The sequence below is a fragment of the Crocodylus porosus genome, unplaced genomic scaffold (genome assembly GCF_001723895.1).
Source record: "Crocodylus porosus isolate Cpor-Errol unplaced genomic scaffold, CroPor_comp1, whole genome shotgun sequence".
Lineage (NCBI taxonomy): Eukaryota > Metazoa > Chordata > Crocodylia > Crocodylidae > Crocodylus > Crocodylus porosus.
In genome coordinates, this window is record NW_017728950.1 from 61895952 (window position 1) to 61910062 (window position 14111).

General features: G+C 38.4%; 1 protein-coding gene across 1 annotated transcript in view; it reads left to right on the forward strand.

Moving 5' to 3' along the window:
* Positions 1-12539, forward strand: part of LOC109323576 (COBW domain-containing protein 1-like) — a 45260-nt gene extending 32721 nt beyond the window's left edge. Inside the window, exons 11-15 of the mRNA XM_019555220.1 lie at positions 5693-5744; positions 10335-10403; positions 10507-10572; positions 11419-11548; positions 12401-12539. Of these exons, the coding sequence (XP_019410765.1) occupies positions 5693-5744; positions 10335-10403; positions 10507-10572; positions 11419-11548; positions 12401-12477 (394 nt within the window). The 3' untranslated portion in view covers positions 12478-12539. The remainder of the gene's footprint in view (positions 1-5692; positions 5745-10334; positions 10404-10506; positions 10573-11418; positions 11549-12400) is intronic.
* Positions 12540-14111: the final 1572 nt, after the last annotated feature.

The following is a 14111-nucleotide window of genomic DNA, read 5'->3' on the forward strand; positions in this document are numbered from 1 at the left end:
CCCTCTTCCAGTCCTCTGGCACCACACCAGAGCACCGCGAGTGCTTGTAAAGTCATGCCAGGGGTCCCGCAATGACCTCAGCTAATTCCCTCAGCACTTTGGGGTGGAGATTGTCCGGACCAGCTGATTTAAATACGTCCAGTTGCTCCAGAATTTCCCTGACTAGATCCTCACTGACCCTTGGCTTAGGTGCGCCTCCCCTGGGGCCTGAGGGGGGCCCAGTGTGGGGGGGCTGATCTGGTCCCTGCTCAGGAAAATGGAGGCAAAGAAGTTGTTAAATAGGTTAGCTTTGTCGCCTGGTGTGACGACCAAATTTCCCAGTGTGTCTTGCCCAGCGTGTCTTGCTCTTTCCTGCTATGACTTTGTTGTTAACAGTGATATGCAAGGGAGGCTGCTTCTAGAGGCTGGAGTAGCTTCTTTGGTGCTCTCCTGCTTGGCTCCATCCTCTGGGCTTCTCTGCCCCGAAACTTAGTCATCTAGGCTCCCTTCACTCCTCTAACTTAGACCTGCCTCTCCAGGCTTCTCTCAGGATACTTCTCCTTTAAGACAGTCCCCAGGGCTTCTCCACCTTACTAATATCCATTGGGGTCCTGCAGACCCTGAATGTACCCTAACAGTCCCTTAGGGGCTTTAACTGAGGCTTCCAGCCACCCCCATAGTCATGCCTATGCCTCACAGGTATTACTTGGTCACAAATTGGGAGGGGGCCTCCTTGCCCCAAACAAACAAACTTGGTGTCTCGGGCTTAAAGCCTTCCTGACTTTTGCCCTTTTTCTGTGGCTAATATCCTCCATCCAGGTCCCAGTGGGTGGAGTCCTGGATGTCAATCCCTCTCATTCCTGCCCAGAGCAGGTCCCAAAACAGAGAGAGCTGCCTTCATCACCCCCAGCACCCTGTTGGGTGGCCCTGACACCTCTGCAGTAGCAACAAACAAATCCTCCAGTTAAACACAAAACACTAACCAAACAGTTCCAGCTCAAAATCTCAAAACCTCATCATGGGTTTCCTCTATTGCTGCCAGAGCCTCACCAAATAGCTATCCTCTGCTCAGCTTCTGGGGGACCATCCTGGCCTACACTGCCCTTTCCAGCAACCACTTTTGTCCAGAGCTCCTTCCACTGTGGCAGCTAGGACCAGACTGCCTGCCCAAGCCCATAGGCTGGGCTTATATGCACCTAAGTCCTGCTTACTTCCAGTGACCTGACTCACCTCTCTGCCAACAGGGCTTAGGTGCTGTTGAGTCCCTAATCAGCAGCTCTGCATTCAGGCTGGGTCCTGCTGTTCAATTTAACCAGGCTACACACGCCTTCTGCTCCTCACAGCTAGGTTTTCTTCAAGCATCACTTGCGTTGCTGTCCCCAATCCTGCTCTCTTCTCTTCCCTCCAAGTAACAGGAGTTAGGGGCCCCTGCTGCATGCAGTTGTACCACTAAGAGGCTGTAACCTGAAGTTCACTTTATCATTTTTTTTTGTGTGGGAATTGTACTGTATTGAATATGAGTATTTCCTCAATAAAAAAAATTGTGGCATTTACATTTGACTTCAATAGACCATTATATACCTGAGTGATCTATATTGGAAATACACCTGAGTGATCTACATTAGTTTTCATTTTTTCATATGCCTGAAGCAGTATTGCCACAGGGAGCACTTTAGTGCAGTAAGAATACCAGTATTCTACAACTACACCAGGAAAGTGATCCTAATATAGAATCAGGACTAGATTTTGAGCCCTACCTTGCATAAGCAAAATAAGCTGTGTCATACACAATTTTGCTGGCATGACTGCAGCTACACTAGGGACATCTGCCATCGGAGCAGTGTTAAGGCTGTGAAGAGCTGCAATTCTGATCAGCAAAAGCTGGCAGAAAACCTTACGTATGTATATTGGGCAGCAGCCCAATAATACCTTTTCTCTCCTTGAGAAACAATGCTGTCTTAAGACTAAAAAGTCAGACACATGATAGATCGAAGTGTGAGAGGCATAAAAATATTTTACTGTTTTAACTTGGTCCTGATCAGGGCTTTACTTTTACATTTGCTATATTAACATGGAAAAATGGATTTTTGACTAAGCTGGAGTGTAACTGAGAGACTGTTGAAAACATTGTTATATTAGCCTCTTTTCCTACGTAGGTGACAGATGAGTCTGAGACAAAAAATATTTTGTCTCAGATTTCTAAACACTTTACTGACATTGTTGTGAACATTCTTGAAGGCTGAGGCCACAAACTTGGATTCAAATGTTGTGGCAAAGAACAAAAGTTGGACCTTATACAACTTGGTATAATCTGTCTTTAAGGCTGGACCAGGTCTGAAGTGGCAGGAGTGTCACATGTTGGGGGTAAGTTGTACTAACAGAGTTGAAAGGGAAGCTGGGACATTTTACTTGTTTTAGAAGATACCATAGGTCTTTCTCGCAAGCCACACATTTGCTCCTGTGCTGTTTGTAACTTCAGAAATGTATTTATGGAGGAAGGATTACTTTGATGGTTTTTTTGCTGGTTGTTTTCAGTGATGCTATTCAGGTGATATTAGTTTTCCTTTTCTACAGAACGGTTTGCTTGAGTTGACTTACTGTACTTTTAGAGTATAAAAATGACCACATGTCAAGCCTTTTATTATAATTTGTAACAAGGACACTTGGAAATGTGCATTTATGGTTGAACTAAAGAATGTTAACTGTCTGTGTATTTTTGTCCTTGGGGCATACATCTAACTGGTATATGTTTTGATTAATGTATGAATAATTTTTTAATAGTAGCAGTAGCAAATGTCACTACATTATTCTAAAGGTCCTTTCTCTTAACTTTGGGTAATAAAAATGAAGTCATAGCTATAAAATGTATGACACTGACAAGATAAGTAGAATTAAAAACATTGATACTTTCATCTTCCTTCAACATTAGATTTATTTTGTATATAGGTGTAAAAAAAGAATCAATTACTATCCAGCTGTAAAGGATTAAATTTAACACCCTTTCTGCCAAGAACCCGGTAGGGAGTAATTCATTCCATCCAATAGTTTGCCTACAAGCAAACTCTCCATCCTTTCTTTTAAACCCATTCTTAGCAGGTCACCCCCCACTGTTCTTCCTAAACCCTTGCAGACGTTTTGTTTTGAAGTTTTCAGCTTCCCTGTAGTTTTATTCTGTGCTACAAGCGTCAAGGTCTTAAGCTTAAGGAAAGTGTTTACTATTTTCATCAACCCTCTTCTGATCAAACCAACCAGTCTGAAAATATAGATCAGTACAAATATATAATCAATATTTTCCTTTAATAAAGGAAAGTCAAAATCTATAACGAATGAATTTGATAGAGAAAATATTTTGGTCATAAAGGCTGTTGGATACCTTGCCTAAACATTGTTTATAAGAGCATCAGCCAGTGATCCCAGTTCTAAATTGCCACTCTGGTATCTGTAAAAGTTATTCTTTTATTTTCATTGCTGCTGCTACAACTTGCTAGACTGTATGATAGCTGTTTCACCTAGACTGCTGCTATTACTTCTTCCCTGTTCTCCCTGATTTTTCACTTGGCTCTCATTGTATTAATTCAACATGCTCTAACTAAAACCATCTCCTGTGTCTGATGCTGTGTATTATGTAAAATGTTTATATGTATAGATGATGAAAACAGGTATACATCTGGAGTATTTGTATATGTGCACACTATCTAAAATTGCATATGAGTGTATCAAAGTAAGACTAAGCACAAAATTGTTTAATATTAATTAGTTTGTACTGTCCTCTTTCTTAAGTATGTTACTAATCCCATCAAACTGCTCAGCTGCTTAAACTCCCTGTCAGTCCAGCACTGCAAATAGACTTAAGCTTTTTCTCCCTGCAAAAATATTTTCTCCCAGCACAGAAAAAGAGCTTTACAGCTGTTCAAGGGTTTTCTTCTGGAAGAGAACTTACTCTTCTACAGCTAATTAAATCAGTTACTTATGAGGAAGATCTGTCTCCTCCTGATTTTTGAATGGCTGTCTGCTTCTCTCAGGTGTGAAGGACACCCAATAACCCACAGCCCCCTGTTGTCCCTGCTCAGCAGGAGGGGGAGCATTTGGGTTCCTGTGGAGGGAAGAATGTCACCTCTCCTCCCTGCCTCCACCAGTAAGTTGTTCAGCAGTATGGGGAGTGCATTTCCTATGGTGGGAACCCTCCTGAGCCCCAGGAAAGTTGCCACTGGGAAGAATGTCCCCTAGCTACTCTTCAGGTGGCTTGGAGGGGTGCAGGGAGTCTCAGACAGGTGTGCCACAGCTGCAACCTTCCCAAGTCTTCTGGAGAGTTGCCACCATAGGAAAGTGCATTCCCCTCCAGGTCCACTTGGAGGAATGCAGGGGGCAGCAGGTATCTCTGTTGCAGCAGCAGGGCTCCCCACATGCCCCATGATGGAATGGGATAGGTTTTCAATTGACAGTCTGTTCCTTTCTCAGGCAGGGGAGAGGGCAGGCTGTCAATTGATGAGCTCCTCTAAAGGTTGAGGGTACCCAGGGAGCAGCCTACTTGTGCGGCTTGGTGGAAGAACTCACCTGTGTAGCTCTTCAGCCAGGGGACTGGAATGTACATATGCTCCTGCTCCCAGGGCTGTTTCTCTACTAGTTACATTGCAAACAGACATTGCCTTTGTATTGCCATAAGTATTTATAGTGGTACAGAACCCAAGCACACACATGCCTTGGCCCTTTTTCATACTGCAAGTGCCTAAATTTGTGAGCGTGATATTTCCTAGTCTTATTTAGATAATACTTCGCTTATGGCAGGAGGGCATGGGTACAGCACCCTTGGCTGTTATACTGTAAGACTGAGCTTCTGAAGCACCAGGAGTGGCAGGCGCCCAACCATGTGGGACAATGGCCTCAGCAACATCTGTAGATGCCAGTGAAGTGGATCATCTGTTCCAGATGCATCCTGGCATGGTTGTTCTGCTCTAAATATGACATCTGTTTATACCCCAAGACTTTCTAAAATTCTTATTGGCAGAACTGAACACCTGTCCATGGCCAAGGTTAAGAACTGAATCATAAAGTCCACACATTTTTGTGATGTAGTTAACAGTGAAGTGAAGGGATGTGCTCAGATTTTTTTTTTAAACGAATCTAAATGTTTTTTTGATTGGTATGATACCTGACAGCGGAGCTACAATCTCTTCTTCTGGGTTAAGAGGCACACTTTGTTTCTCTAGTTTGTTCAGTTCAATGCCTTTTTTACCAATAATTCTAAACAAAGGGGAATGCATTCCCAAGCATGTTAAACACAGATGTTTCTTCACTGAACCCAGTTTTCATCTGTAAATATTTTTTCTGTCCTTTAGTAAAAACAACAATTGCATACTGTAGCTCTCTGCTACACCCAGGTGATTATTTCTAAATAATAGATTGTGGAATGTTGTTTATTAATTGCATTATAAAGACACTAGTATTCCATCATGAGACATTAACCAGATCAAAATAAAATTATTCCAATGTAAAGAAAAGTTATGTAGTTGTATACTCTTAAAAGGTACATTAAAATGATGTCATTATTTAGCACGTCTAAATATGTATATTCTGCTTTTCTGCTCTGTTTTTATTTTCATTCAGCTAGCTATATCCTTGGTTAATTTTTATGATTTCTTAAATACACAAAGACTCTAAGAATTTGGATGTGGTGCTCTAATAAAATGCAAAGTTTAAGTTTACTTGTTTTCAGTTTACAGAGAAAGCTGAAGCATGTACAGACAACACATTCACACCTAGATAAGGTAACTATTAGAAGTGCTGCTTCAAAACTTCTGATAATAAAATGAATTGGAGTTCTTGTTGCATGTTAGACACTGCATATTAATCATGTTACTGTATGACTGGAATTAACTAAACAATCATACTTAAATCATATAAGGAATCATTTTTAATATACATGTTATGTGGATGCATGGGTTTCATTGTAGAGAGATTCTACCAGTTTGTGAGGGTCCAGTGCTCTAGGCAGAGAGGTAGTTAGCTCTGTTAGTTTAAAGTTGATCTTTAAGGTGCCACCTTGCCGTATCTTCTGCCTAACTTGTTCAGAGAGCTTTTGTAGGCTACAGCCTGCTTTGTCAGATGTTAGGAATGTACTTACAGAGAGCAGGGATATTGCATTGAAAGGAATAAAGTCACTTATAAGTACAAAACATAGAGAAAGAGGGAGGAAAGATTGCTGTATCTCCAACTTCAGGACCATCTGGAAACTTGCTTGTAGATTTTACCATTTTTCTTACCTGACGCTCCTGTACTATGAACAGAGGTGACATTTATTTTTTCTATGTTCATTTCTAACCGTTTTCCTGTTTGAAATGACCATCTCTAGCACCCCTTAATTCCTTTTCCTAATCTAGTTTTCTGTATAACCCCAAAATCACCACTTTGTTCGGTTTTCTAGTAAACAGTGTTGGATATTAAATGTCAAAAATATATGTACTTTTTATAAGTAGTATTTCTTTCCCTGTATGTACTACTCTGCTTCCCTTCTGCAGTTTCCTATACCTTATCCATTCTACCTATAGGAGGAATACAAATGTTCATAAAGTGTTGTTTATCCATGCAAGATTGCAGGGAGAAATGCAGTACATTGCTTGCTGGTTTTGTTTGAAAGTTTTTCGGTTCTGTGCCAGTTTAATGCTGGTAAATTGTTAATTCTGGTTTTTGAGGTTTGCATCCATGTAAAGTTTACACAGTGTATTTTTAGCATGTTCAAAGAATAAACCACTATGAATCCATGTAAATATGACTTGTATTTTGTGGGTTCTTGCTTCCAGTGTACTGTTTACCTCATTTAATGAGGAAGGGGAAAAAGTGCTGCCTCAGTTGAAACATACCACACAATGAACTTTTTGGTATCCCACCAGTATGAATAATTAGGGTTAAAAAATATACAGTGGATTATAAAATTTATATTTATTTGAGTCCCAAGAAACAAAATATTTTTGTGAACTAAGGATATTTTTTTCAAAAATATTTATTCTGGTATCCACTGCTTTAATAAGGTTCAAAATATTTTTCCTAACAGGGTTAAGGATACTGACATTAACTTCAAATGTCTTACATACATTTTCTCTCTTTTGGAGGGTATGTGTTCTAAAATGTATTCTAAATTCCAGTTTTTAAATAGGATTTTTTTGGCTGTTTTTGAATGTTTGTGTTGTATTTCTCTTCTGCTGAAGATGCTGTTTGCCTATGTAATTTTTCTGTTTAAAATATAGGGGTTTTTTTAAGGATAACATGACTGGCATTCTGGTTTCTATCTGGAACAATTAAAATCCTTGTTGCCCTAGTGTATGTTACTCTTTTTGGGACCTCTCTCACTTTTGTTGCTTAAAAAGAAAAATACTTCCTTCATATGCAGTTTACTTTTCATTTGAAGATTCTAAATACAGTTGGTGTCAAGGGTGACAATAATATAATTATTGAATTATACTAAGTAAATACCTGCTAGAAGACTTTAGGAGTACCAGAATTTCCTTAACTCTTAATGAGATTAATGGGTCTAATTCTTGGCCATGGACAGTTCTTCAGTGGGACCCCATTATAGTCTAGGATCAGACTGCATATGTTGGGAGAGGTGAGGGAAAACTTCTTAAGGAAAGTTATAAGATACACCAGTTTTCATGATTATATAATGCCATGAAAGTCTTTGATGCATACATTTCTTAGAAGGGTTGCAAAACTTAAATGCAACAGCACTGTGCCAAGGTGGGAAAATTTAAAATGAGGCAAATTAGCAGACACGGAAACCAAAAAGGGAGAAAAAACTTCAGGAGTTCTTAGGTAGTCAGGGCAGGGAACAGGAGGTTTGCCTGACAGAAGACAGCTGGGACCATTCCTCTGGAACTTGGGCTAAAATTATTCTTGTAAATAGCATACTTTCTCTCTGCTCACCCTGATCTCTGCTCTCTCTGCTTATCTTTAAAATATTTGTTAACATCTTGACTCTATTTAATTGTTACCCTTTTTCTTCCTGTAATGATCCATCGTGTTGCATACTTATTCTGTGAATCTCATCTAAAACAACGTAACCTTAATATCTTGTTTTCCTTCTGTGGAATTGCTATCTTCCCAGTTACTTGGTATATTGTATTGGCTGGAGGATGGTGTGATTTGTTAGTAAAGTAACTGACAAGCAGGTTTTGACTCTGAATTAGTTTTTCTGCCTTAACTTCCTATGGCTCGTCTGTAAATTCTGCTAAATACCTTGTCACAAGGACATGGAAAAGGAAGAAAGAACCACAGAGGCCTTTGTTTTCCAAGGAGGTCAGGCAGCTCAGGACTTTACTAGTGAACTTCTGCATTTACTCGGGAGCTTTGACAGAACCCCTAGCTTCTTAAAAAGCAGCTCTGCTAAGGGAGCTGTATGATGGATGTACGGGAACTATCCCCTCGCTTGTTACTGCTTTGTGATGATACGGGGAATTAAAGGAGTCCCCATTTTCTGTTTAAGTACAAAACTTGCAAAATGTTCTTGCACCTATCAAATAGTAACATATTTGCAGTGAGGTTTGTTGGGATGGTAGATCTTTAGAGAGGGATGTGCAGAAAAGTGACTGGTGGGACCCAGTTTTTAAAAAGCAGTTCTGGAAAGGCTCATTTTGATGTATACAGTATTAAAGAAAATTAGGTAATTTTCTTAGGACTTAATGTGTGTTAAACTTGGAAATGAATTGCAATTATTACAGTGAAAAATAGAGGAATTTTAACTGTTAACTGCAAATCTCAGTATGACCTCAGTATGTTTCTTAATTGACTCTGAAGTGAATATTCCCTTTCTATAATGAATACTACTTACCTTAAGCTTATGCTGAGCAACAATTTATATTTTGTAGTCAGTACCTGTATAAAAATGAAATATTTTTTCATTCACATTCGTGTTCATATTAAAGTACAATAGCACAACAACTTTGAGTGCATAGTGGAAAAAGATAAAATGCAGTGCTTCCTGAAGTTTATAGGGGAGGTTGCAACTCTGCATTATTAAGGAAATGATTATTGTTTCTGTAATGTGGGGCTGCTTAACCAGCATCCTTTTTCTCAGTAGGAAATTGTATGAGTTCATTTGTTGTTCTTCTTGCTTGTTTAACACTCTTTTAAGAGGGTTATTGAGACAGATGAAATGTAAATGAGAGCAGGGGATTTTTTTCACAATTAGCTACAAGGTCTTGTGGAGGCTAATAGCTGCTTATTGCCTTCATTTGAAGGGTCAATAAAAGCAGTTACTGTGCCTGTGAAGCATACTGGACTTAAATGGCCCCCTCTCCCCCCCCCCCCCACTTTTTTTAACTACTGGTGAACAAATGTTAGCATCTGCTTGTTTTGCTGAGTTAATTCATTGTTGAATAAACATTTAGACTTGCTACTTTAGTTGCATTTTATTTTTCTTTTACATTTTATACATAGTCACTTACCCCTTAAAGGCTATTAATATAGTGCAAAGAGTGGGAGTCTCTTAAAATAGCCCCCTGAGAGTAAATTTTGTTTTTTGGACTTCAAATGAAACATTGTTCTTAACATTGACCAGCAGAGTCTCCCTATGCCTGACGAAGGGAGTTTGTGCCCAAAAGCTGACAAAAAACTTTTCCCCCCGCTATTTAGTGGGTCTATAAAAGCTATCACATCTACCCAAAAAACCTTGCCTGTTATTAATGCATCATTTTGAAATAAATTGTTCCTTTCAACAACTCTGGAGCAGAATATTTTTTCTTTTTATTAGTGACCAGATCTAAGACTCAGGCTGGTGCTTCATTTTGCATAAAACATGGTTTGGGTATTTTTGTTAGAAGCTCCACTCTTGAAGATTTAATTATAAAAGTTTTTCATTCATTGCATTTGTGTTATAAAATGTGTGCAGCAATGATAAGGTTAAACAGACCCATTTTGACACAAAAGTATCAGTCTGCTGAAACTGCTAGTGAAAAGAAGCACTATGATGATACAAAGCAGTAGTCAAGGGACTTATTCATTATTAAACATTTGAAAGATGGAATCATGTAACTTAACCTGTGAATGTTATGATCATTTGTTAAGTCTATGTAAGGAACAAATATCACTTACTGCATTGAATTCTACAGTATGAAATTTGATGGCATAAAAATACCCACAGGTATTAATTACCCTTTTAGGCTGACATTAACAACAGAACTAAAATGACCGTAGTAACATACTAACTTAAAGCAAAACATACAATACACATTTTTTATTTGTTTTACTTTTAATATATAATGGCAGTTGTGTATTGCCCCTTTGTTGTATATAATGTATTGAAATGTTTATTCCATTTTAATTTGTATAACTGAGCATTAATATATGACCCTTTTTATTTGCAGAGTATTGTTACAGTTACATTTGAAGCAGTAGGAAACATAACTGAAGAAAGCCTAAATATATTTATGCAGGTGAGTTCTGTGCAATTGTTGCTTTAGAAATAACTATTACACACTTTAACAAAATGATTGTAGGCATGTAGTTTCTCTCCCTAAAATCTTATTTTGTTTGTAGAATCTTTTGTGGGAAAAGAATGTGAAAGACAAAACTGGATACCCCATGGAAGTCATAAGACTCAAGGTATGGCTTTTACATTTTCTTAACTAATATAGTTGTTATCCTTGGCTCAGCTGAGACAATCCAGAGATATAACCAGTATGGATCACCCTTTTTTAAGGACTGTGAATAAATTGTAAGTTTTATCTGAATTTTTACTAAATCTATGTAGTTTACGAGATCCTGGTTTAATGCAAATGATTTCTTTAAAACAAACAAAACAAAACTTTCTCACATGCACAAACTTTCCCCCCCTAAGGAAATACAGACTTGAGTTGATCAAAAATGTGCCTGCCTAAAATATAGTTTTTTTTTTTTCATGGCGTGACAAAGTTTTGGTTTTTGTTCTTCCTTTTGTTGCCTCCTCTTCTTTAATAAAGATATTGACTCTGCCGTTGCTACACATACTGTTTGAGAATAGTAAAAGTGCTGAAGGTTTATGTAACTTAAATACAATTATTCATAGCTAAAGAGCTGCTTGTGTTGTAATTTACTTTTTAGGATAGGCTGTGGATGCTTTCATATGCACATGCCCACAGACATGCTTTAGGACTTTTAAAAGATGAAAAAAGTGGAAGAGAAATGAAAAATAGATGAATAGTAAACAAAATCTCCCTTCCCCAACATGCACATTATCCAATGATTCAGAATTCAGATTCTATACTAGTTACCTTAAAATGTAGCATAGTCAGGATGCCCTTATTCATTTGTCCCCCTTATTTGTTAAATCCATTGGTGTTGTGTTGTCTCATTTTGATTTTTTAATTTTAGTTAGCATTTGAACAGTGCGTATACAGCATGGCTCTGATTTACACTGGAGCTCCTAGGTCCTACTACGATGCTACTAACAACAGTTGTCTTTCTGATCAGGGATTGGTGTCTATTAAAGATGCAGCTCACCAAGTGATTGTCCAAGGTGTCCATGAACTGTATGATCTAGAAGAGACTGCAGTTGGCTGGAAAGAGAATGAAGAGAGAACAAACAGATTGGTTCTAATAGGTAAGAGGAAACTGCACGTGTCATAGTTGATTTTGGTCAGTTGTTTCTCGGAACAGCCAAAACGGTATTGTTAAAATAACAAAACAAAGATAAGTCTCTAGCATGCACTAAGACACCTGTGCTAGCTTTATTCTTGCTGGCTCAGGTATAAGTAGCAGCAAAGAGATATGTGATACGACAAATATTAGCTTATTCTGGCATCCCAGAATACATAGTCGTGGTTCCGGGACTCTTCTGACCCATGCTAATGCATCCTCACTGTTGTCATCTGTGCTACATAGATTAAGGCACATACCACTATTCTTCATTTTGCTGTGTAAACATATCCTCTATAATTATTTAATAGGTGAAACAGTACATTTAAATAAAAATGATTCCTGAAGTATGTGCCCGTATGTTTGTCTGTGGAATTGGATACAATGCAGTTTTTAAAAACAATTTAAAAGCATTATTGTGGGACTGACTGTAACCAAAGATTTGATGAGTCTCCCTCAAGAAAAAGATTGGACAGTCTTTTAGGTGTACACAGTCATAAACACTGTTTTTATTTTTTTTTATTTCAGTATCTTTCAATATCTTTTTTTAATGTTGAAGCTGGACACTTGGGATTTTGGGACTTAATTTAAATACAAGCTATAGTTTGACTCCATATATTTGTCTGATGAACACAAGTCTAGCTCTTCATTTCATTTCTCTCATGTATGCAACTTTGTTGTTGCGTGCTTGGACATCAGGAGTAAAAACTAGGCATATAGTATAATAAAACTAGTTTTCCCTTTTTGGTATGTAACACAAAACTATTTTTCGCAGTATGCTGGGAAATAATGTTAACTAATTTTGTTGTCTTTACAGGCAGGCACTTGGATAAGGATATCCTTAAAGAAGTATTTATCGCCACAGTGACAGAAGCAGAAAAACAGTTGACGTGACATTACAGAGATGATCATTAACACTGCAGGCTCTTATAATAAAAGATTGACTGACTGATTGATGTGCAGTTTTGATAGCTTTTGCTGTTGTAGTTTATACAACCGTTTAAATCTCCATTAAGTCCTAAATATGAATTGCAGTTCATATGCTGTTCAAATATTTGCTCTTTCATAGATTGCATAGACATTAGGGGCTGGAGGGGACCTTGTGAGATCATTGAATCCAGCCCCACCACCATAGGCAGGAAGTCAGTTGGGATCAAGTGATCCCAGCAGGAAAAATATCCAGATGTTTTCTGAAAGAGTCCAGAGTTAGGTACTTGCACCACCTCTGGGGGTAGTCTGTTCCAGACCGTGGACACTCGCACCATGAAGAACTCATTTCTTATGTCTAGTCCAAATCCGCCTTCCTGGAGTTTATGGCAGTTAGACCTTGTTATCCCTTGGGGAGCTCTGGTGAACAGCTGTTCCCCCAGGTCCTGATGTACCCCTCTTATATCATTGTAGGCTGCTACCAAATCCCCCCTGAGCCTTCTTTTTTCCAGACTGAAGAGTCCCAAATCCCTCAGCCTCTCCTCATATGGCCTGCCGTCCAGGCCTTGGATCATAAAAGTGGCTTCTGGACTCTCTCAAGCTTTTCCACATCCCTTTTGAAGTGGAGCACCCCAAACTGGATGCAGTACTCCAGCTGAGGCCTCACCAAGGCCAAGTAAACACATTTTGGAATCAAATAAATTTAAGTTTGTAGTTCTAAGATCTCAGAGTGGTTTAAATGTTATGATGGTAACATTCATATTCACAGAATTATGGGTCACAGTATTATGACTGATGACATCTGGCACATAAATCACAGAATACTTTAACTTTCCAGCGTATTTTCAAGCCCACCCCTCCCTGCTGGTTCTTTTAACAAATAGGCAATATGTACTACGGGTTATTCCCAGTGAAACAACCACAGTAAAAAAAAGACTATTTAAGTTTAACTACATCATTTAACTCTGTCTTACCTTTCTTCTTCCTGTTCTATATCTTCTAAAATAGGGATGATAAATTACCTTTCCAAGTGGCTTTAAAACTAAATTTGTAAGTAAAAATAAAAACACCTGAGGGACAAAGGTAGAAGGTCAGACTTAAGATAATATCACTATCTGCAGCTACTATGAAAAGTAATCTTCCAAGATACATTTGTACAATTGGTAGATGTTAATTAAGTCTTGTGTCTTCCATGCCATGCACCTGCCCATGTAGGGTACTTCTATCTCAAACGTCTTTTCTTTGTATTGTCAAAGCTGTTCCTTACAATTTTTCTTTCTTTGCTCACTGTTACCTGATTTTTTTCGGGCGATACACATAGTTGTTACCTGGTAAAACATAAAGTTCAATTTGTATCATTTGTTTTCTTCAGGCTTTACAAAAATTAGTTTCTTCCTCCTGCCTTTCATGCTTACTAGTTTCATTTTAAAGGATGAAAAAAGTGAATGAGAAATGAAACTAGACAAGTGGTAAACAAGTTTCCCCCCCACCCCCCTCCACCCAGGCAGTCTCTCTCTCTCTCTCTCTCTCTCTCTCCCCAGTGATTTAGTTTATGTTGTTTACCAGTTACCTTAAAATATGCCTTGTATATAGCAATATTA